The sequence below is a fragment of the Leopardus geoffroyi genome, chromosome C2 (assembly GCF_018350155.1).
Source record: "Leopardus geoffroyi isolate Oge1 chromosome C2, O.geoffroyi_Oge1_pat1.0, whole genome shotgun sequence".
In the NCBI taxonomy this organism is placed as follows: domain Eukaryota; kingdom Metazoa; phylum Chordata; class Mammalia; order Carnivora; family Felidae; genus Leopardus; species Leopardus geoffroyi.
Window position 1 is genome coordinate 109,123,906 of NC_059333.1, and position 22,353 is coordinate 109,146,258.

At 37.0% G+C, this 22,353-nt stretch overlaps 1 protein-coding gene across 3 annotated transcripts in view; it reads right to left on the minus strand.

Moving 5' to 3' along the window:
• Positions 1 to 22,353, minus strand: part of GMPS (guanine monophosphate synthase) — a 79,848-nt gene that overhangs the window by 26,500 nt on the left and 30,995 nt on the right. For all 3 annotated transcript variants that reach the window (XM_045503175.1, XM_045503176.1, XM_045503177.1), the window contains exons 4-7: positions 17,008 to 17,105; positions 12,787 to 12,890; positions 6,952 to 7,145; positions 6,551 to 6,716 (exon numbers count right to left, since the gene is read on the minus strand). In XM_045503175.1, the coding sequence (XP_045359131.1) occupies positions 6,551 to 6,716; positions 6,952 to 7,145; positions 12,787 to 12,890; positions 17,008 to 17,105 (562 nt within the window). The remainder of the gene's footprint in view (positions 1 to 6,550; positions 6,717 to 6,951; positions 7,146 to 12,786; positions 12,891 to 17,007; positions 17,106 to 22,353) is intronic.

Consider the following 22,353-nt stretch of genomic DNA (forward strand, 5'->3'; position numbering starts at 1 on the left):
GAGATCATGACCTGAGCCGAAGTCGGACGCTTAACCGACCAAGCCACCCAGGCGCCCCTGTCCTTTTATTTTTAAAGAGCAAGATACTTAAAAATCGACTAAGATCTCTACTTGGTAGAAAGGCTGAACAACTGGTGAGTTTCACCGAAATACAGCTGGTCATTTCACTGGGATACAGCCGTGAATTTGTAGCTCTTTCTCTTAAACTGGTCAATTACCCCAGAATAGACACCCTAAATCTCCTGCCTATCAGCATTCTGATAATGGAACACAGAAAGTGGCAAGGAGAGGGAGTAGCCATTCAGTACACAGATTTTTGCTTAATCTTACTGTTTCTACTGTAGAATCTTATTTCTACCCTCAACTACGCCTGGTATTGATATACCCAAATCCAGAGTGTCTTTTATTTAGCCTCTGTAGAGAGTAAATCTAGTCTTATGATGTGGAGGGATAGAAGCAGTTTATTCCTGTGTTAAGGAAAAGGATCTCCTTCTCAGGTATTCAACCAATCGGTTTTAGGATCACCCAGAGAACCACACCACACTGGGAAGTCAACCCTGAGCCTCCCCACAAGTCTCAACTTTGTTACCTTCCTCCCCTTAACACCCCTCCCACCAAAGTTTGAGAGTCCTCCATTCTACTATATCAGTTACCAGGGACAGATGCAAGTTTTTGTGAGGATAAAACTTTTACAACTTGGAGGCTCCCTTCAAGAAAAAGAATGAGGAGCACCTGGGTGGCTCAGTCGGTTCAATGTATGACTTCAGCTCAGGTCATGATCTCACAGTTCATGGGTTCGAGCCCCGCTTCAGGGTCTGTGCTGACAGCTCAGAGCCTGCTTCAGATTCTGTGTCTCCCTCTCTGTCTGCCCCTCCCCAGCTCATGCTCTATCTCTCTCTCAAAAACAAGTAATTGTTAAAAAAAAAAAAAAATTTTTTTTTAAGAAAAAGAATGAATAACCACAAGGTTTTTGTTTTTTTTTTTTAAATCACAAGTTAATATTAGGATGGTTAACACAAACTACACATAGAAATGATTACAAATCACATACATGCCACTAAACCCAAACTAAATGTGTCCCCAACTCAACTTTTTCTTAGCCTAATCCCAAAATGCCTGCAGTAACTTCAACATCACGAAACAAAGCTCAAGTTATGGTGGAAAGACAAAATGAATTAACTACAATTTATTAAAATATCTTACTTGCATCTTTCACAACAATATAGAAATACGTAAAGACACTCCTAGGGTCCATTCCAGGATTTTGGAAAAAGCTTTGCTAGTGAGGCATCCTGGTCAAGGGCCATTAGCTTATCAGAGAAAATCCACATTATCCATCTGCTTTCCACCTTCCAACATTTTGTTACACCATTAGACTGCTATCACCTCCCCTATTCCTTGTCCTGTGGCATTATATTTGTTTTATGCCTGTAATGCTATTTTAGTGAAGCTTCAAAAGAAAGAAATAGAATCGTCTTCACTTCGTGTTTAACGACAAGTCTTCATTTTACAGTCAACCTTCTGGCGTCAATTCCAACTAATTCAATAATATGCATGGTTTGTATCATTAAAGTATGGACTTGATTTCAATGTAACTACTGATTACACCCAGTTTTTAAAAAGTATTAGGGGCACCTGGGTGGCGCAGTTGGTTAAGCGTCCGACTTCAGCTCAGGTCACGATCTTGCGGTCCGTGAGTTCGAGCCCCGCGTCAGGCTCTGGGCTGATGGCTCAGAGCCTGGAGCCTGCTTCCGATTCTGTGTCTCCTTCTCTCTCTGCCCCTCCCCCCTTCATGCTCTGTCTCTCTCTGTCTCAAAAATAAATAAAAAAAATTTTAAAAAAAATTAAAAAAAAAAAAAAAGTATTAAAGATATGGGCGCCTGGGTGGCTCAGCTGTTAAGCCTCTGACTTCAGCTCAGGTCATGATCTCACAGTTCATGGATTTGAGCCCCACACTGGGCTCTGTGCTGACAGCATGGAGCCTGGGGCCTGCTTCAGGCCCTCTCCCTCTCTGTCCTTCCTCTGCTCATGTTCGCTCACTCTCTCTTGAAAATAATCATTAAAAACAAAAAAAAAGTATTAAAGTTAGCTACAAACATAAATGCAGTTAAAACCTAAGAAGTTTAGGGGTGTCTGGTGGCTCAGTTAAGCATCTGACTTCGGTTGAGGTCATGATCTCACGGTTCATGAGTTCCAGCCCCATGTCGGGCTCTGTGCTGACAGCTCTGTGCTTTGGCTCTCCCTCTTCTCAACACCCCCCCCCCCCATGCTTTGTCTCTCTCTCTCAAAAATAAATAAACATTAAAAAAAAAAACTAAAAATTTACTAGTGGACTTAAAAAAAAGTGACCAGGTTCCTCAAAAAGTTAAAAGAACTACCCAAAGACCCAGCAACTGCACTACTAGGTATTTATCCAAGGGATATAGGCGTGCTGTTTTAAAGGGGCACGTGCACCCCAATGTTTATAGCAGCGCTACTGACAACAGCCAAAGTATGGAAAGAGCCCAAATGTCCATCGACAGATGAATGGATAAAGAAGATGTGGTATATATAGATATACAATGGAGTATTACTCAGCAATGAAATCTTGCCATTTGCAACAATGTGGATGGAACTAGAGGGTATTATGCTAAGCGAAGTCAGAGAAAGACAAATATCATATGACTTCACCCATATGTGGAATTTAAGATACATAACAGATGAACATAAGGGAAGGGAAGCAAAAAGAATATAAAAACAGGGAGGGGGACAAAACATAAGAGATTCTTAAACACAGAGAACTGAGGGTTACTGGAGGGATAATGGGTGGGAGGTGGGCTAAATGGGTAAGGGTCACTAAGAAGGACACTTGTGGGATGAGCAATGGGTGTTACACATAGGGAATGAATCACTGGAATCTACTCCTGAAATCATTATTGTACTATATGCTAACTAACTTAGATATAAAATTAAAAAATTAAAAAAATTAAATTAAAAAAAGTGACTATTAACAAATTAGGCACAGGAGTTAACATATCTCACCATAATAAAGGCCACATACAACAAGCCCACAGTTATATCATACTAGACGGTGTCAAGTTAAGCTTTCCCTCTAAGACCAGAAACAAGACAAGGGTGCCCACCCTTATCAATCCTATTCAACATAAGTACTACAAGTGCTAGCTAGAAAAATCAGGCAAGAAAAAGAAATAAAAGATATCAGAATTGGAAAGGAAAAAACATCAAACTGTCTGGGCTCGAACTCACGGACCGCGAGATCATGACCTGAGCCGAAGTCAGCCGCTTAACCGACTGAGCCACCCAGGCGCCCCAACAACAAATTTTCAAAAAAAAAAAAAAAAAAAATAGAGAAATCAATCCCATTTACAACAGTATCAAAAACAGTAATACTTAATTTAAGAAGGTGAAAGATCTCTACTATGAAAACTACAGATGTTGATTTAAGAAATCAAAGACACAAATGGAAAAGTAATGAATAAATGGATTAGAAAAATACTGTTAAAATGTCAATACTACCAAAAGCCATCTACAGATTTAATGCAACCCCTACCAAGAACCCAACGGGTTTTTTTAAACAGAAGTAGAAAAAACACCCCTAAAATATGTGTTAACTACAAAAGACCCCAAATAGCTAAAGAAATCCTGAGAAAGAAGAACAAAGCAGAAGTATCGCACTTCCTAATTTCTAGCTATCCTATAAAACTATATTCATCCAAACAGTATGGTATGAGCATAAAAACAGACAAAACAAAAAACAGAATCAAGAGCCCAGAAATAAACCCAAGCATACACAATCAACTAATATTTGATAAGAGAGCCAGGAATACTCAATAGAGAAAAGACAGTCTGTTCAATAAATGGTGATGGAATATATAAATGCAAAAGAATGAAACTGGACCCCTGCCTTTTACTACTCAGAAAAGTTAACTCAACATAGATTAAAAACCTAAATATATAAGACCTGAAACCATGAAAGAAAACACAGAAATAAAGTTCCTTGACATGGGTCTTGGTAATGAATTTTTGCACAGGACCCTTAAAGCACAAGAACAGATCAAAAATGAACAAGTGGGACTATATCCAACTGAAGAACTTCTGCACAACAAAAGAAACCCATCAATAAAGTAAAAAGACAACCCACAGGGGTGTCTGGAAGGCTCAGTCAGTTAAACTTCTGACTCTTGATTTCAGCTAAGGTCATGATCTCACAGTCTTGAAATGGAGCCCCGCAGCTTGTCTCCGTGCTGAGCAGATTCTCTGCTGCTTGGGATTCCCTCTCTCCCCCTCTCTCTCTCTGCCCGCCCCCTCCTCCCACTCACTCTCTCTCTCTCTCTCAAAATAAACAAACATTAAAAAAAACAAAAAAGAAGGCAACCTACAGAATGAGAAAAAATGTTTGCAAACCATGTATCTGATAAGGGGGGTTAATATCCAAAATATGTAAAGAACTTCTACAACTCAATAGCAAAAACACAAATAACCCAATGAAAAAACAGACAGAGGATATGAATAGATATTTCTCCAAAGAAGATATACAAAAGGTCAACAGGTACCCAGAAAGAAGCTCAATATCACTAGCTATTAGATAAAGGCTAATTAGAACTACAATGAGGTATTACCTCATTCCTGTCAGAATGGCCATTATCAAAAAGACGAGATTAACAAATGCGAGGATGTGGAGAAAAGGGATCCTTGTGCAATGTTGTTAGGATTGTAAATTGGTACAGTCACTATAGAAGGGAGTTTGGAGGGGGGCGTCTAGGTGGCTCAGTCAGTTGAGCATGACTTCAGTTCAGGTAATGATCTCACAGTTCATGAGTTCAAGCCCCACGTCAGGATCTGTGCTGACAGCTCGGAGCCTGGAGCCTGCTTCAGATTCTGTGTCTCTCTCTCACTCTCTCTGCCCCTAACCCACTCGCATTCTGTCTCTGTCTCTCTCAAAAATAAACAAACATTTAAAAAAAAAAATTTAAAGAAAAGAGTTTGGAGGATCCTCAAAAAATTAAAAATAAAACTACCATGCGATCCAGCAATTCTAATTCTGGGATATGTCCAAAGGAAATGAAAGCACTCAAAAAGATATCTGCATTCCCATGTTCATAGCAGCATAACTTCCAATAGCTAAGATATGGAGACAACCTAAGTAAGCGTCCATCAATGGGTAAATAAAGATGTGGTACATATATACAATGGAAAATTATTCATCCATTAAAAAAACAAGAAAATCCTACCCATTTGTGACAGCATGCATGGGCCTTATATGTATTAAGAGAAATAAGTCACAGAGAGAAAGACAAATATTGTATGATCTCACTTATATGTTGACTCCAAAAAAACCAAACTCATAGAAAAAGAGATCAGACTTACTATCAGAGGTGGAGGGTGGGAAGAAGGCGAATTGGGAAGGTTAGGTTAAAAGACACAAACTTCCAATTATAAGATGAGTAAGCACTAAGGCTATATTGTACAACATGACAATTATAGCTAATACTGCTGAATAATACACAGAAAAGTTAAGAGTAAATCCTAAGGGTTCATGTCATAATTTTTTTTTCCTTTTTAATTTTACTGTCCCTATATGAGAAGATGGATGTAAACTGGAACTACTGTGATAATCTTTTCAAAATACATGTAAAATCGAATCATCAGGCTATTGTCTTAAACTTATACAGTGATGTGTTATCAATGATTTCTCAAAACAACTAGGAAAAAAGATGACCATACGGGTGACTGGGTGGCTCAGTCGGTTGAGCGACCGACTTCGGCTCAGGTCATGATCTCACGGTTTGTGAGTTCGAGCCCTGCGTTGGGCTCTGTGCTGACAGTTCAGAGCCTGGAGCCTGCTTTGGATTCTGTGTCTCCCCCTCTCTCTGCCCCTCCCCCACTCATGCTCTGTCTCAGAAATAAACATTAAAAAAAAAAAAAAAAAAGACGACCATAGACTCTTCACTCCTTTGTATAAGCCTTTCAGTTTGTAAAATAATCTGTACATCCATACTAGTAGGAAAACTTGGAAATTCTCATCCATAAATAATATTACAGATGGGAAAAGATAACCCAAAAAGAGAAATGAACAGAAGAGAACAAAATGGTAGCTGAAATTTTAGTTATCTGTATATAACATTAGGAATAGTCAACAGTTTTAAAATTTATACTGGGACACCTCTTGAACTGGATACTCATAAATTTTTTTTAAGGTTTTATTTATTTCTGAGAGATAGAAACAAGCATGAGAAGGAGAGGGGCAGAAAGAGGGAGACACAGAACCAGAAGCAGGCTCCAGGCTCTGAGCTGTCAGCACAGAGCCTGACGCAAGGCTAGAACCCACGAACCGCAAGATCATGACCTGAGCCGAAGTCCGATGCTTAACTAACTGAGCCACCCAGGCGCCCCTTGAACCAGACACTTATAATGTAAAAAACATAACTATAAGCTTATTGAGAAACCTGTACTTGGTTAAGGCAATGAGCTCATTCAAACCATAAGGTTAGATTTGATTTGTTAAATAAATCCTCATATATATATTAACTCTTCTGGGGTTCATCAATACCTTTGACCTGAATTCCAAGCTTTTTGAGGGCCTCTTCTACAGACTGGCTTTCTCGTTTTCTCATAAAGCCATTATCAATGTGCACGGCAATGACTTGATCTTGGTTCAAAGCACGATTCAGCAAAGCTGTACAAACTGTTGAGTCAACTCCACCACTGAGTAAAACCTAAAAGGTAAAATTAAAAGAAAAATCAAATTGAGTAAACAAACAAAACTATCAGCTTTAAAAACGCTGCTTTTAGCACAAGTATGTATGGTAATTGGAAAAGCACTCTGAACCAGTGCAACTCACAAAGCATCCCATCACCCAGTCAACATTTAAGGGCTATGGTGATGAAGCCAGTTTTGAGTTCTAACATTACTGAAATAAATTTGTAGACTTCCAGATGTAAATTCCTTACCAAAACTTTTGATGTGCCTACTCTCTCTTTGATCTCTCGAATGCACTCAAGTTCTCTGTTCTGCACAGTGAAGGTCCCACTGCACCCAGCTATATCATAGAGGAAATTCTTCAGTATTACTTTCCCATTTTCTGTAAGGCCAACTTCAGGGTGGAACTGTGCTCCGTATAATTTTTTAGATTCATTTGCTATACCTTTATAGAGAAAATAATCACAAATTAAAATTTTTTTCATGTTGAAGACTCAACTAAGTACCCATAGTAATTCCTCACAATTTCTTCCTCTATAAATGTGAAAACTGATATAAATCAGTGCATTTTTAGCTACAGGAAAAAAAAGACAACACATAAAACAAAAACTTCATTGCCACAATTTTTCTTCAAAGGTTTTTATGTATGACAGTGAAATAAGTCCTACAGAGATTATTTCACAGTACTTTCAACTTCTCCACCCAGATTACTTTGTCTACATAATACAATGATAACTCAATTTTTAAAAATCTTTTAATGTTTATTTTTGAGAGAGAGAAAGAGAGACAGAGCATGAGTGGGGGAGGGGCAGAGAGAGAGAGACAGAATCTGAAGCAGGCTCCAAGCTCTGAGCTGTTAGCACAGAGCCCAATGCAGGGCTCGAACTCGTGAACTGTAAGATCATGACGTGAGCCGAAGTCAGACGCTTAACAAACTGAGCCACCTAGGCACCCCAATGATAACTCAATTTTGGCTCTCGGTCCCACGTAGCTTTCATATGCAATGTGCAGCTACCAACTTTACGTATTAGGCCTGTCAGAATATTCTAAGTACTCCTTTCTTAGGTATCATTAACTGCAGATATAACTTCATGGACTTGGCTAATGTGTTTCTGAAATTACTGATTGCCTATTAAGCAACAGGTGTTAGGCTAAATGTTTTACATGTGCATGCATTACCCCTGTTTATGGCTCTGAGATATCAAGAAATGTACAGCTAGGTAAGTAGTTAAATCAGGTTTAGCAGGCTCCCAAACTCATACTCATTCTACTATACCAACGAACTTCACATTTTCTTTACTTGGGTTCTATTCTAGGACACCATTCTCTCTTGGTTCATTGCTGATTTCACTGTTCTTTCTTAATCTTTGTTGGTTCCTCCTCATCCATCTCTACAAATGAAAGTTGCCCAGTACTGAGCACTTAAATCTCTTCTCTATACATGGAGTGATGTTATCACTCTCACGGCTCTAAATTCTACCCGTATGATGGTATACTCCCAAATTTATGCCTCAAGCCCAATTTTCTACTCTACAGTCTAGACCTACATATACAAATGTCTACTCGTACCTTTATTTCTACGATTAATAAGGCATCTTGAATTTAATACACAAATCCACATGACTGCATTCTTACCCATCAGGTAAACAAAAACTTCACCTTTCTGGATACTCAGATCATAAAACTTGGGAGTTAAAGCCCAATTATACCCTTTTTTCCCCACTCCACATGTAATCCAACAGCAATTCCTTTGTCTCTCCTTTCAAAACCTATCAGAACCCAGTCTTGCTTCCAGTATCCAGTCCAGTATGTAAGAACCTGAAGGACACTGCTCTGTCCTAACAATAAACAGAAAGTTAACCACTGCCCTTGGAAAGACTGCAGATGAACACAGAGAATCATAACTTACCATAGCAGAAACCCATGAGTTCAAATATCCACAGGAACCACTGCTGAGGTAGGGAAACTTAAACTATAATCAATGAATTGCTAGAGATTCAGTGTGAAAATCTGAGAGATAAAAATTCCAAGAGTACCCACTCATCACGGGCCCTGACACTTTTGTGAATCTTACCTCCAGGAGATTGACTAAGCTCTCAAAGTAAATGTCAGGGAGAGGGAAAAAGAAACCATTTTAAAATATACTAGGACATTCTGTTCTTCTTAACTAGGTCTATCTACTCTCAGGAGAAACTATTTAATCCACTTGAAGAGTTAGCTTTCTATCAGAGACCACTGACCTGCTAGAAGGGAAATCTCCAAATCCAGCCCACTCTAGTCATCACATTCCATCTAACAGTGAGAAAAAACTGAGTACTTGTGAAGTCCACAGCCCAGGGACCCAGGCTTACCAAAAAACTGAGAGCTACTCTTCCTATCCCCACACCTTACCATCACATACTAAAAGCCTATTTACAACAATTCCTTTTAACTAGTACATCATGCATGGCAATCAAAACAAACAAAAAATTACAAGGCATCCTAAAGGCAAAGAACACAGTTCAAAGAGATACCATAAGCATCAGAACCAGATACCCAGACTAAGATATCGCAGGGATGTTGGAATGATCAGATCAGGCTTTAAAACAATTAGGATTGGGACACCTGGGTAGCTCAGTCAGTTAAGTGTCTGACTTCAGCTCAGGTTAAGAACTCATGGTTTGTGAGTTCTAGCCCAACATTGGGCTCTGTCTCCCTCTCTCTGCTCCTCCCTCCATCACTCTTTCTCTCAAAAATAAATAAACATTTAAAAAAACTGTGATTAAGCAGCTAAGACTAATGGATAAAGCAGACAGCATGCAAAAACAAATGGGTAATGTAAGCAAAGGGATGGAAAGTCTAAGAAGGGATCAAAAAGAAAGCTAGGATAAAAAGCACTGTTAACAAAAATGAAGAATGCCTTTGATGGGTTTATTAGTTGACCGGACAGAGCTGAGGAAAGAAGCTCTCAGCTACAGGATATCTCAATAGAAATAACCAAAACTGAACAACGAGAAAAAACACTGAAAAAAACAGAATGAAAATAAAAGGCATGCAGGTTGAGAAAGAAGAAATAAAACTGTCTTTGTTCACAGATGACATGATCATCTATATAGAAAATCCTAAAAAATCCACAGAAAAACACTAGGAAGTAATAAGCGATCATAGCAGGGTTGCAGGATCTAAGGTTGATACACAAAAGTTCACTGCCTTCCTACACATCAACAATGAACAAGTGGAACTTGAAATTGAAAACACAATTAGCACCCAAATAAATGAAATACTTTGGTATAAATCTAACAAAGTACATACAAGATCTATGCGAGAAACCAGTAACTGTTGACCACTTGTACCTCTCCCACACTGTACCTTACACTCCCCTCTCCTAATTGCTACAAAAGACTCCTAAGTCATCTCCCTACTCCTACATTTGACCCATTCCTCTTTGCTCTTCATTGTAGCCAAGGTAAGCCTAAAATTAGATTCAGTTTCTCCTTTGTTCAAAACTCTACCTCGCTATGAGTAAAGCCAAAAAGTTCATAGTGGTCTCAAAGGGTCTGTGTTCTGGTCCCCCAAACACCTCCCTCATCTCACCTCTACCACTCTCCCCCAGGCTTCTTCTGCTCCAACCACATAGTCTCCTTGCTGTTCCTCAAACACGGTCCCATCCCAGGAGCTTTGAACTACTATCTCCTCTTCCCCCATCTATCTAGAAGGGTCACACTTCCTTCATGCCCAGTATCATTTTATAGGAATACCCTCCCTGAATATCCTGTAGAAAACAATAACAACCCTAATCACACATATTCTGCAACACTCCTCTCTTCCCTGTATTTTTTCAATGCACTTACACACAGTCTGACACTTGACATATTCTGTATTTGTGTATTGTCTGTCCCATCCCTCCTCCCAACTAGAATGTTAAACAGAGACTTTTGTCCAGTTTGTTCATTACTCTATCCTTGGCACCTAGAACTGTGACTGGCACAAAGTAGGTACACAAGTATTTTGTTGAATGAAAAAAAATACATAAGCCATCTAACACTGTTGATCTTTTATATTAAATAAAAACATTTCAAGACGAAAACCATTATCAATCATTTCTATGTTAATGTACCAGTCTAATTAACTAATTGCAGGCAGAATACTCAATTCAGTTTATCCATGACAAATCTTTTCTTCAACTTATTGTTTAAGCGTGGCATTTCAAACAATAACTTTATTGATAAACCCATTTTCTACTGACTTCTAGGACTGATAATTATTTACATAACAACTAACCAAGTAGCATGTCAAAAATCACAAACTGCCAGAAAATCAATTCCTATTCCTCAGAAAAGTCAAGAATAAAAATGGGTTTAAAGCACAGATTGGTAAAATTTCTACAAAGGGCTAAATAGTAAAAATTTTAGGCCCTTAGGGACATATGCATACATGGGACACAATCCCTGCCTTTTATTATAACTCTTTAATAACAATAAACATCATTTTTAGGTCCTGAACATACAGAAACAGACTATAGAACACAGTTTACCAATCCTGGCTCAGAGAAATGTCCTGAGTGCTTAGTCTGAGGTTTTGCAAATGTCCATGTACACCTAAGGAAGGCATTTAAAAACCCAATTATGAATAAGGCACAACAGAAAAACAGACCATTCTCCAATTTTTCCTGAGCTCTAAAAGCAGTATCTTGCATCTGGAGAACTTTTATTAGAATGAACATTTTTTATTAACACCCAAAAAACAAATAATCCAGTGAAGAAATGGGCAAAAGACATGAATAGGCACTTCTCCAAAGAAGACATCCAGATGGCTAACCAACACATGAAAAAATGCTCAACATCTCATCATCAGGGAAATACAAATCAAAACCACAATGAGATACCACCTCACACTGGTTAGAATGGCTAACATTAACAACTCAGGCAACAACAGATGTTGGTAAGGATGCGGAGAGAGAAGATCTCTTGCGCTGCTGGTGGGAACGCAAACTGGTGTAGCCACTCTGGAAAAGAGCATGGAGGTTCCTCAAAAAATTAAAAATAGAACTACCCTGGGGCGCCTGGGTGGCGCAGTTGGTTAAGCGTCCGACTTCAGCCAGGTCACGATCTCGCGGTCCGTGAGTTCGAGCCCCGCGTCGGGCTCTGGGCTGATGGCTCGGAGCCTGGAGCCTGTTTCCGATTCTGTGTCTCCCTCTCTCTCTGCCCCTCCCCCATTCATGCTCTGTCTCTCTCTGTCCCGAAAATAAATAAACGTTGAAAAAAAAATATTAAAAAAAAAAAAAATAAAAAAAAAAAAATAGAACTACCCTATGACCCAGCAATTGCACTACTAGGTATTTATCCAAGGGATACAGGTGTGCTGTTTCAAAGGGGCAGATGCACCCCACTGTTTATAGCAGCACTATCAACAATAGCCAAAGTACAGAAAGAGTGCAAATGTTCATCAACAGATGAATGGATAAAGAAGATGTAGTACACACACGTACACACACACACACACACACAACGGAGTATTACACGGCAATCAAAAAAATGAAATCTTGCCATTTGCAACTACATGGATGGAACTGGAGGGTATTATGTTAAGCGAAATTAGAGAAAGACAAACATCATATGACTTCACTCATATGAGGAATTTAAGATACTAAACAGATGAACATAAGGGAAGGGAAGCAAAAATAATATAAAAACAGGGAGGGGGACAAAACAGAAGAGACTCTTAAATATAGAGAACAGAGGGTTACTGGAGGGGTTGTGGGAGGGGAGATGGGCTAAATGGGTAAGCGGCATTAAGGAATCTACTCCTGAAATCACTGTTGCACTATATGCTAACTTGGATGTAAACAATAAGTAAATTCTATAAATTAATTAATTTTAAAAAATGAATGAATTAACGAACATTTTTTTAAGTATTTCAGAGCAAACCAGTAAGTAACTTCTAAATAATCTAATACTGAATTCCCTTCATAAATTAATGGTCAATTTTATGACATTTACAATAACTCTTAAAAAAATCTTTTTGAGTACCTCATACAGAAACATATTTTTAGACTTTTCAGGTAAGGTTTTTTGAAATGAGATCTGCAAAGGTTTAAAAATTTTCACCTGCCACAATGTTCCCAGAACGTGCCACAACCTTGAATCCATCAGCTACTTTGTCTACACTATCTCCGTGGGTAAGCAAAACAATTTCTTCCTTCTGAAGGCCCCTAAACATACAAAAAATAAAACACAACATACAAATGTCTTAGAGACATGATCAATGAGACCTTATGCTTTATTTTCCAGCTTTATTGAAACGTAATTGACATATGACACTGTGTAAGTTAAAGATATACAACCTGATGATCTGATATACACATGTATTATGAAATAATTACCACAATAAGGTTAGTTAACACATATCATTTAGCATAGGTGCCATTTTTTTCATCTATTTAAGATCTACTCTCTTAGCAACTTTCAAGTATACAATACTGTGTTAACTGTAGTCATCATTCCTGAACATTAGATCCCGAGAACTTACTCATCTTATCACTAAAGTTTGTTTTTTCCCTTTAGAAATACTAGCTCACCGTACATGTAAATCAAAAAATTTAGAAACATGTAACAGTGCAACTCTGCTGGAATTTAAATTTATTCTATGCATCATTAAAAAAAAAAAAATCAGGGGCGCCTGGGTGGCGCAGTCGGTTAAGCATCCAACTTCAGCCAGGTCACAATCTCGCGGTCCGTGAGTTCGAGCCCCGCGTCGGGCTCTGGGCTGATGGCTCAGAGCCTGGAGCCTGTTTCCGATTCTGTGTCTCCCTCTCTCTCTGCCCCTCCCCCGTTCATGCTCTGTCTCTCTCTGTCCCAAAAATAAATAAACGTTGAAAAAAAAAAAATTTTTTTTTAAATAAAAATAAATAAATAAATAAATAAATAAATAAATAAATAAATAAATAAAGTCAATGAGAGCATTAAACACCAAAAAAGGCAATCTGTTGGGGCGCCTGGGTGGTTCAGTGGGTTAAGTGTCTTACTTCAGCTCAGGTCATGATCTCACGGTTCAAGGGTTCGAGCCCCGCATCCAGCTCTGTGCTGACAGCTCAGAGCCTGGAACTTGCTTCGGATTCTGCATCTCCCTCTCTCTCTGCCCCTCACTTGCTTGTTTTCTATCTCTCGAAAAAATAAATGTAAAAAAAGTCAATCTGTAAAATTTAAAAACTGAAAAAATAAAGTTGGTGGTATAACCACACACATAAAAAATAATTTCAAGAAGCTACAAAATACTAATTTCAAAATTTTACCTATTAGGAAATATCTTAAGAACAAAAGGCATTTCAGAGAACTAAATATTCAGTAGTTTTCTACCAAAAAGTGATAGTACTAATACTGGTAGTATTATTTTGCAGCTAGAGAGTATAAATACATACATATCACAGGGTAAAATAAATATTAAATAATTAATATAATTAGGAATTGAGATTTTTAGCCTCACAGTAAGGAGATGCAAAATCAAAGGAGTTAGATAAAAACCCTATAAACATTCATTTTAATTGGAAATAAGAATGTACACTGATTTTGTTTTTTCTAAAAGAATACATTTTGACTAACTTTGTTCACTGAAAAGGCCTAGAAACAAAGACAACCCGGTAGCAATGTGTATCTCTACTTCTCATGCCAAACAAAGGCATGGATTAAAGGAAATGTCAGTAACATTTATCAAATGCAACGCATGGACTTTCTCTGACCCTGATTCAGACAAATCAACTATAAAAAGACATTTTTTATATTATGAGAAAATCTGAAAGAGGTCTGAATATTAAGAAGTTAAAAAAAATTAATTAAAAATAAAGCAAGAAGATAAAAGTATATTAAAGCCAAAACGATGTTTTGGGTTTACTAACTGCTGTCATTATTGTTGTTTAGGATTAATGAAGGGGAGTCCCAGAATTGTAGAATTAGAAGACAGAAAAACTTTAAATTTTAACCAGATCTTTAGATTTAAAAAAACCTCTTGCAGTATCATATACCACCATGACTCCTAAAATGGTTCCCAAGACTAGTCACTTGGGATACAGATGAATGTAAACAACAACCTCTCCATTATGAAATGGATAAGCACTGGATTTCAAATGTATTTTGGTAATGAATAGCTTCAGTTCATAAAATTATTTTGAGCCATTTGGCTGTTTTGAAAAATGATAATCTTTGAACAGACACACTTATTTTTGCTTTCCTCAAAATTAAAGAGGAGACAGCCATGGCCTGTTTTGTGTATCAACTGGGGTTATGTCTCTATTTCAGATAAAAATAAGTTGGATTTCAAAATTTCTGATCTGTCCAATTTGGAGAAAACTATTCATTAAGAATTAATTTAAGCACAAGGCAATGGAGCCTTTAAGAACCTTACACACAGTGTGATCAAAAAGAATGAAATCCTGCCATTTGCAACAACATGGATGGAACTAGAGTGTATTATGCTAAGTGAAATAAGGCAGAGAAAAATAAATATTGTATGATTTCACTCATATGTGGAATTTAAGAAACAAAACATGACCATAGGGGAAGAGAAGTAAAAATAAAACAAGATAAAAACAGAGAGGGAGGCAAACCCAAGAGACTCTTAAATACAGAGAACAAATTGAGGGTCATTGGAGGGGAGGTGAGTAGTAGGGTGGGCTAAATGGATGATGGGAAGTAAGGAGGGTACTTGTGACAAGCAACGGGTGTTATATGTAAGTGATGAATCACTGGGTTCTATTCCTGAAACCATTACTATACTAAATGTTAACTAATTCAAGTTCAAAAAAAAAAAAAAAAAAAAGAACCTTATAACAAACCCGTAACTAAAAATAATTAGCAGTTAAAAGAAATGATAACAAGGGGAACATAAGTGGCTCAGTTGATTGAGCAACTGACTTCAGCTCAGGTCATGATCTCATGGCTCGTGAGTTTGAGTTTGAGCCTGGAGCCTGCTTTGGATTCTAAGTCTCCCTCTCTCTCTGCCCCTCCCCTACTCATACTCTGACTCTCAAAAATAAATTAAAAAAAAAAAAAAAAAAAAAGTAACCGCATCATGGATAGACTTGTCTAATCACTATATTGTACCTTGAAACTAATGTGACATCGTGTCAACTATACTTAAATTATAAATAAACAGACTTCTTGGATTCACCAAAAAAAAAAGAAAAACAGGTTAACTCTGTATCAATCGATATCAGCCTGCACTTTACAGATTTACTGCAGTAAGGGGGAAATGTAGTTTTAAAGTAAAAAAGAAATTTAAGGGGCGCCTGACTAGCTCAGTCAGTAGAGCATGTAACTCTTGATCTGAGAGTTAAGTCTGAGCTTCATGTTGAGTGTACAGATTATTTAAAACATAAAAAAAAAAAAAAAAAAAAAAAGAAAAGAAAAGAAAAAGAAATAAAAATGAAACTTAAGTCAAAATGAATTAAGTGAGGGGGCCCTTGGCTGGCTCAGTCTTTGGAGCATGCAATTCTTGATTTTGGGGTCATGAGTTTGAAGCCCACATTGGGTGTAGAGATTACTTAAAAAAAAAAAAATCAAGAAAGTAAGTAACACTATTAATAGTCCACCAAAATGAGCTTTACCCAAAACACAGAAAAACCCAAAAAAGGAAAGTTTATGGTTCTTTAGAAAACTGAATGAAAACAGCATTTTTTTTTAAGTCAAGCAGAAGATAAATGATTCTAGGAAGCTATGAATAGCTCATTCACCTATCTTCAAATAGATTAGAGCTATAGCACCTTATCTATTATCGCCTAGCAACAAAATCAATTAATACATTCACTATATTAAAAGATAGTACACTAGGTACAGTTACGCTCAACACAGAGAAAGTGAGGAGGGAAACATAACACATATTTAGTAATGAGTCCAACAATTTGGCTGTTTGCTAAGTACCCAGCAAAAAACATGAAGGAAGAGATATACAAACACACGTGGCAGATGCAAGATAGTTTAAAACATTATCGATTTGCCACACCTGGCACACGAATGTTTAAAATCGTACCCCAAAGAGTAAAAAAGAAAAGCCATACATGTTAGCATCCCAGTCCACAACTCCAAACAGGAATCCAAGACTGCACAAGTGTTTTTAAATTAGGTCATAAGGGCTTTCACTATTCCTAATCAGCCTCCCCACCACCCTCTGCCATCCTGACACTCAAATGGAAAACAAATATGACAATTACACCGATGGCCACTAGGATGGCCTTAATTTCATTATTACAGATTCTCTAATTTTGAAGAGTAACAATCCCAACTTTAAATCAGGTACTCTACTAACCGTTCTTATTCATCTAAAAATATCTATAATACCTGAACAATGAGCATGTGTTGTCCACACTAATACTGAAGACTCCATCTTCTCTAACACTTTTTTTGTGCACAGTACCTCCAAATACCTTATTCATCATCTGTTCAAAAAAAGAATAAATTGACATTAATGTAAGTCAAAAGAAAATTACCCATTTTATTATGCTAATTTAGTAATTTATATTTCTTATTTTCAGAATATCTGCTATGTTTGCGCCCCAAAAATCAAAGACTTAGATAAATATAGATAACTTGGTATTATCATATAAAATTACACAGTTATTAAGAAGAATAGTTATAAAACAAAACTAGATTAGATATCTGACCTGAGGTTAATTTCTATTAAATACTGGCAGATTTTCCATTTAGTGTACTTTAATTCATCTGTTAAAAATGGAGGTTTAATACTTACATCTGAGTTTAATTTAAAAGCATTTTAAAAGGTACTCTGAGCTTAGAAAAAGAATAGATGATAGAAGAGCTGTGGTATTAAAACTAGACAGGTATAAATTTCTCCAAGCGATTTAATCTTTGGCCCCAAAGGAACAGTCTGAAAGCCTGCAGAAGGCTATGGTGTGGACACAGCGTAAGCAAGAATATCTGGTCTTTCAATTAAATACATTTGTACAAATCCCATACACCTACAGACTCTTATTTCAAACAGTCTCTTCATTCTGCCCCTCCTTGTGTCAATCAATTTTCTAATTTATCATTCACATTTGCCCAACCTCCTCCCCAACACCAAAAAAAATACACAAAAGATTTTTACAATCATTATTTCTGATTGAGGTAACCACTACAACTCATCTGGGTTTTTCTGTTCCACAACAGGTGTCATAAGATACCTGCCATACCCATGCAGGTTACAGGTTGACCCAGCTCCCAACAAAAAAGCAGGCAGAGGGCTAAATGTCCTTTCTTACAACGCACAGTGGAATATTCCTCAAAATCATCAGCAAATGCTGCCCTCTACATTCTCCTCTCAAGACATTCAAAATAAAACTTCCTGCAATAAAGGTTTGGGTTAAGCCCAAAAGAGAGAAAAAAAACAAAACTTGTTAACCCATTTAGCCCAAATTTCCCTAACTAAAAACCCAGGTATTAAACACTTTCTGCAGTACATTAACTACCACACAGTTTAGGAAACATTGCTACAGTCTAACCAGTCTATATTCTAGAGATCTACCAATGTCAGCTACTAAAATATAAATATGATTGTGTTAGTCCATGATTAATTTCTTCAATGGCTCTCTACCATCTACAGCAGGGTTGGTAAACTTTTCCTGTAAAGAGTAGGTATTTTGGTCTTTGCAGGCCCTACTGCCTCTGAAGCAACCATGCAATTCTTGCCATAGCATGAAAGCTACAGACAAGTATTGTCCACAGACAACACTTAAAGAAATGGATAGGGCTATGTTCCAATAAAACTTTATTTATGGACACTGAAATTTGAACTTCACTTAATTTTCACATCACAAAATGTAATTCTCTAAAAAAATTTTTATTTCAGGACATCTGGGTGGCTGAGTTGGTTAAGCATCCAACTCTTAGTTTTGGCTCAGGTCATGACCTCACAGTTCATGAGATACAGCTGCAAGTAGGGCTCTGTGCTGACAGTATGGAGACTGCTTGGGATTCTCTCTCCCACTCACTCTCTGTCCCTCACACCCAAAATAAATAAACATTAAAAAAAAAAACCACACAGTTTAAAAAAATTTATTCCAAGTATTTGAAACCATAAAAACTGGGGCACCAGGGTGGCTCAGTTGACTGAGCAACCAACTCTTGATTTCAGCTCAGGTCATGATCCCAGGGTCATGAGATCGGCCCCGGGGGTTGGGGCTCTGTGCTGAGCATGGAGCCTGCTTAAGGCTCTCTTTCTCTCATTCTGCCCCTCTCTCTGGCTCATGCTAAAATAAACACATAAATAAAAGTAAAAAATAAATAAAAACACAGAAACTATTCTTAGCTTGCAGGTCATACAAAGAGGCAATGGGCCAGATGTGGAGGCAGGCCACAGTTTGCTGACCCTCTGTCTATAGGATAAAGTCCAAGTCGCTTATATTACACAAAAAGCTTTCATTACATGGCCCCTGTCTAGTATCACCTCTCTTCCCCACCCCCACTTCTCTACTCCAGCCAAACAAGTGTAACTGCCAAAACAATGAGACCATGTGTTCTCCCCCACGTCTTCAGATTTCTTCACAGTCCCAGAGGCCTACCAAAGCATGTGGCCCAAAGCAGTCATTAAAATTTGCTGAATGAAAAATGCTGTCTTTCATATACTCAGTGAACCTTGTGCACCTCTACCTCCTTTAATTTGCCGTTCTTAATTAGAAGACAGCTGAATGATCAAGAAAACTAAAGCTGTTCAAACTCAACACAAATTAAAAGTTCACAAAACCTAAATTAAATGCTTTTACAAAGCCAAAGGCTTGCCCTAAAATTTGAAGTTATCTTACCTGTTGAGAAGGCTTTCATGTTTGTTTGGTTTTTTTCTTGGGGGGGGGGGGTGCCGTTCCTGACTACACTACTTAAGGTTAAAATGCAAAGAGCTGACAATCAGTTAAGCTTGTGTTTGTGAGAAGGGGGGATAACTTTACCTATAATAAAACAATTTGTTTTCTTTTTAAATTTTTGTTTTAGTATTCTGACTTAAGGAAATGGTTTTCAGTATGGATTCCTCATAACCCCAATGTCATAAACGCCTCAAAAGAAACTCATGCAGTACTCCAGATCTACTGCCCCAATCAGATCAGCTCTTGTCTTGCCAGTTTTACAACAAGGGTTAGATTTGGGAGACAGAAAGGGAAGGATACTCCCTTTTAATAGAAGTAATTTGACAAAACCTCATGGAGTGTGTAAAGAAGCCAAACACTTGTAATAAAGATGTTTCTCAGGCTGCAAAAAAAAAAAAAAAAAAAAAAAAGGAAAGAAAGAAAGAGAAAGAAAAAAAGGATAAAAACAGAAACCAAGTGAAATTACAACAGTGAAGAGGCAAGTCACAATCTAGAAGGTATCTGCTATATGTATTTGGCTAATGTTTAGTAACCATCATATACAAACACAGTAAAATAAAACACTGTAATAGAAAAATGGGCAAAAATCATTAACATGCTTCTATACTAAAGCAGACACTACTGGCAAATAAACATACAAATCTTACAATAATAAGGAAAATGAACATTAAGACTACAATGTGATCCCATTTAATGCCTCTTCAGATTGGCAAATAAAACAAGAAATCTGACAATGTTAAGGCTTGGCAGGAATATAGAGCACAAGGAATTTTCACATACTGCTGCAGGAATGTAAATTGGAGGGAAATACTACTAGTAAAGCTGAGATTCAGCATTTCAGTTCATGGCTGCCCTAGAGAAAAGTTAGAGTATGCAGAACGCCAAAAGACAAGTACAAAAATATTCATGGCAGTATTGTCTGTAATAGCAAAAAATTGGAAAAAGACCAGCAATACCAATAGTGAAATGTATAATTAATCTGTGCTATTCAAACAAAAAATTCAGCAGTGAACATGAGTAACTTACAATTAAATGTATTAACATGCAGAATTTCATTTATATAAAGATCAATGGGCAACCTAAATAACATTATTTAAGGATATAAGCTTATGTCTAAAGCTGTAAGGAAAAGAAAGAATGAATAATAAAATTCAGGAAAAGTGCTGCCTCTGGTAGGAAAAAAACATGAATGGAGAAAAGTATAAAGAGAGTTTCAAAAGTTGTACTAATATTCTATTTCTTATGCTGGGTGGAGAGTAATAGAGATAAATGGAGCAACGAGCAGGACTAACTTTTTTCTTCTCAAGCAAAGAATTACCAGAAAGCAATTAGAAAGTCTCTGACAAGAGAGTCTCAAGAATGGGAAAAGATGGTACATAAAATAGTGAAATTACTAAAATTTCAGAATGCTGTTGGGGGCAAAAGTACATCCCAGAGTGAGACCTTTGGTGCTAAACTTACCCAGCTAATAGCCATTAAGAAATATCAGTCAGTCCTTTATAGACCGCTTATTAGCTAGATGTGCCATCTATACCAGTATTTTATGGAAAGACGATTTTTGTCTAAAGACCAAGATCAGCCTATTCCATTGTCATGCTATGTAAGTTCAGAGGACATAAAGGCAGATTGTTGTACACATTTAACCTGAGCAGGCCTGGCTCTGGCTACAATAAAGATCCCTAATGAATAACAGAAAAACTAGGCCTCACAGTTATATGAGGGACTGGCATAAGGGAGAAACAGTCACTGGCACTTAAATTAAGGCAACATTTTCCACATGTATTTCACTGTAAGTGGGTCCTGAAAAAAGGTATCTATGAGAGTCTTCCTTACAGAATGTTATAATACCTCTCAATATACTAAAAAACACTTAAGTTGTGCTGTATGATTAATACTGACTACTCTGGCATGGAAAATCAATGATGTAAATACATCCTACAGCGAAGATATATTTAAAAAAAAAGAGTCATCCAAATATCAACTAAATCAAGATGCAGGCTCTTCTAAGAAAATGCATTTATTAGAATATTACATAAGAAAATCTAAAAATAAGTTATTAACCAAGTGAAATTCATAATCACCACTTGACATTTCAGAGAACATTAACGGGAAAAAGAGCCTTTTACCAGAAAATGTTTGTTGCATAGAGAAGAAAATATCTATTATAGCCTTTGGACTCTGTATGTCACATATTTGTAGTGATCAGTATTTCCTCTAAATCAAAGTAGAAAACTGTAACAACAATGAGCAAGAAATGAAATCTGGTAAAGCTGTTTAACAGACCGATGATTCCTAATATTCTGCTCTTGTATCAAGCATAGAGATAATGAAACATTCACATTTTTTAATAATTTATTTTTTAATTTATATCCAAGTTAGAATATATTCACTCTGATTTATATTTTTTTATTTTGTGAACATTGATTTATATTTTTTTTACTTTGCTGAATACTCCAGAGATAGCTAAAAGAGAATATACTGGTCTGCTCACTTTCTACCTTTTAAACAGCCTCTTTCTGTACAATATTCATATTAAAGCATAAAGGTTTCAATCAGATTGTTTTAAAAAAAAATGACTCCCTCTGTTTTGCCCACTTACTAAAATTTCAAATTATCTTCAGTCCAAAAACTTAAAACAACTCGGTCATTGGGAGAAAGAACACATTGTCTTAATTATTAAGCTACACATACAAGTAATCAAAAATTAATAGGCAGTTCTCAATAATCAATTAGGGAGGAACAGAGTATCATGGGGAAGTAAAAAGCAGTATCTGAATTAACACCAATTCCATTTGGTTAATCAATGGATTAACTCTCACAATTAGATTAA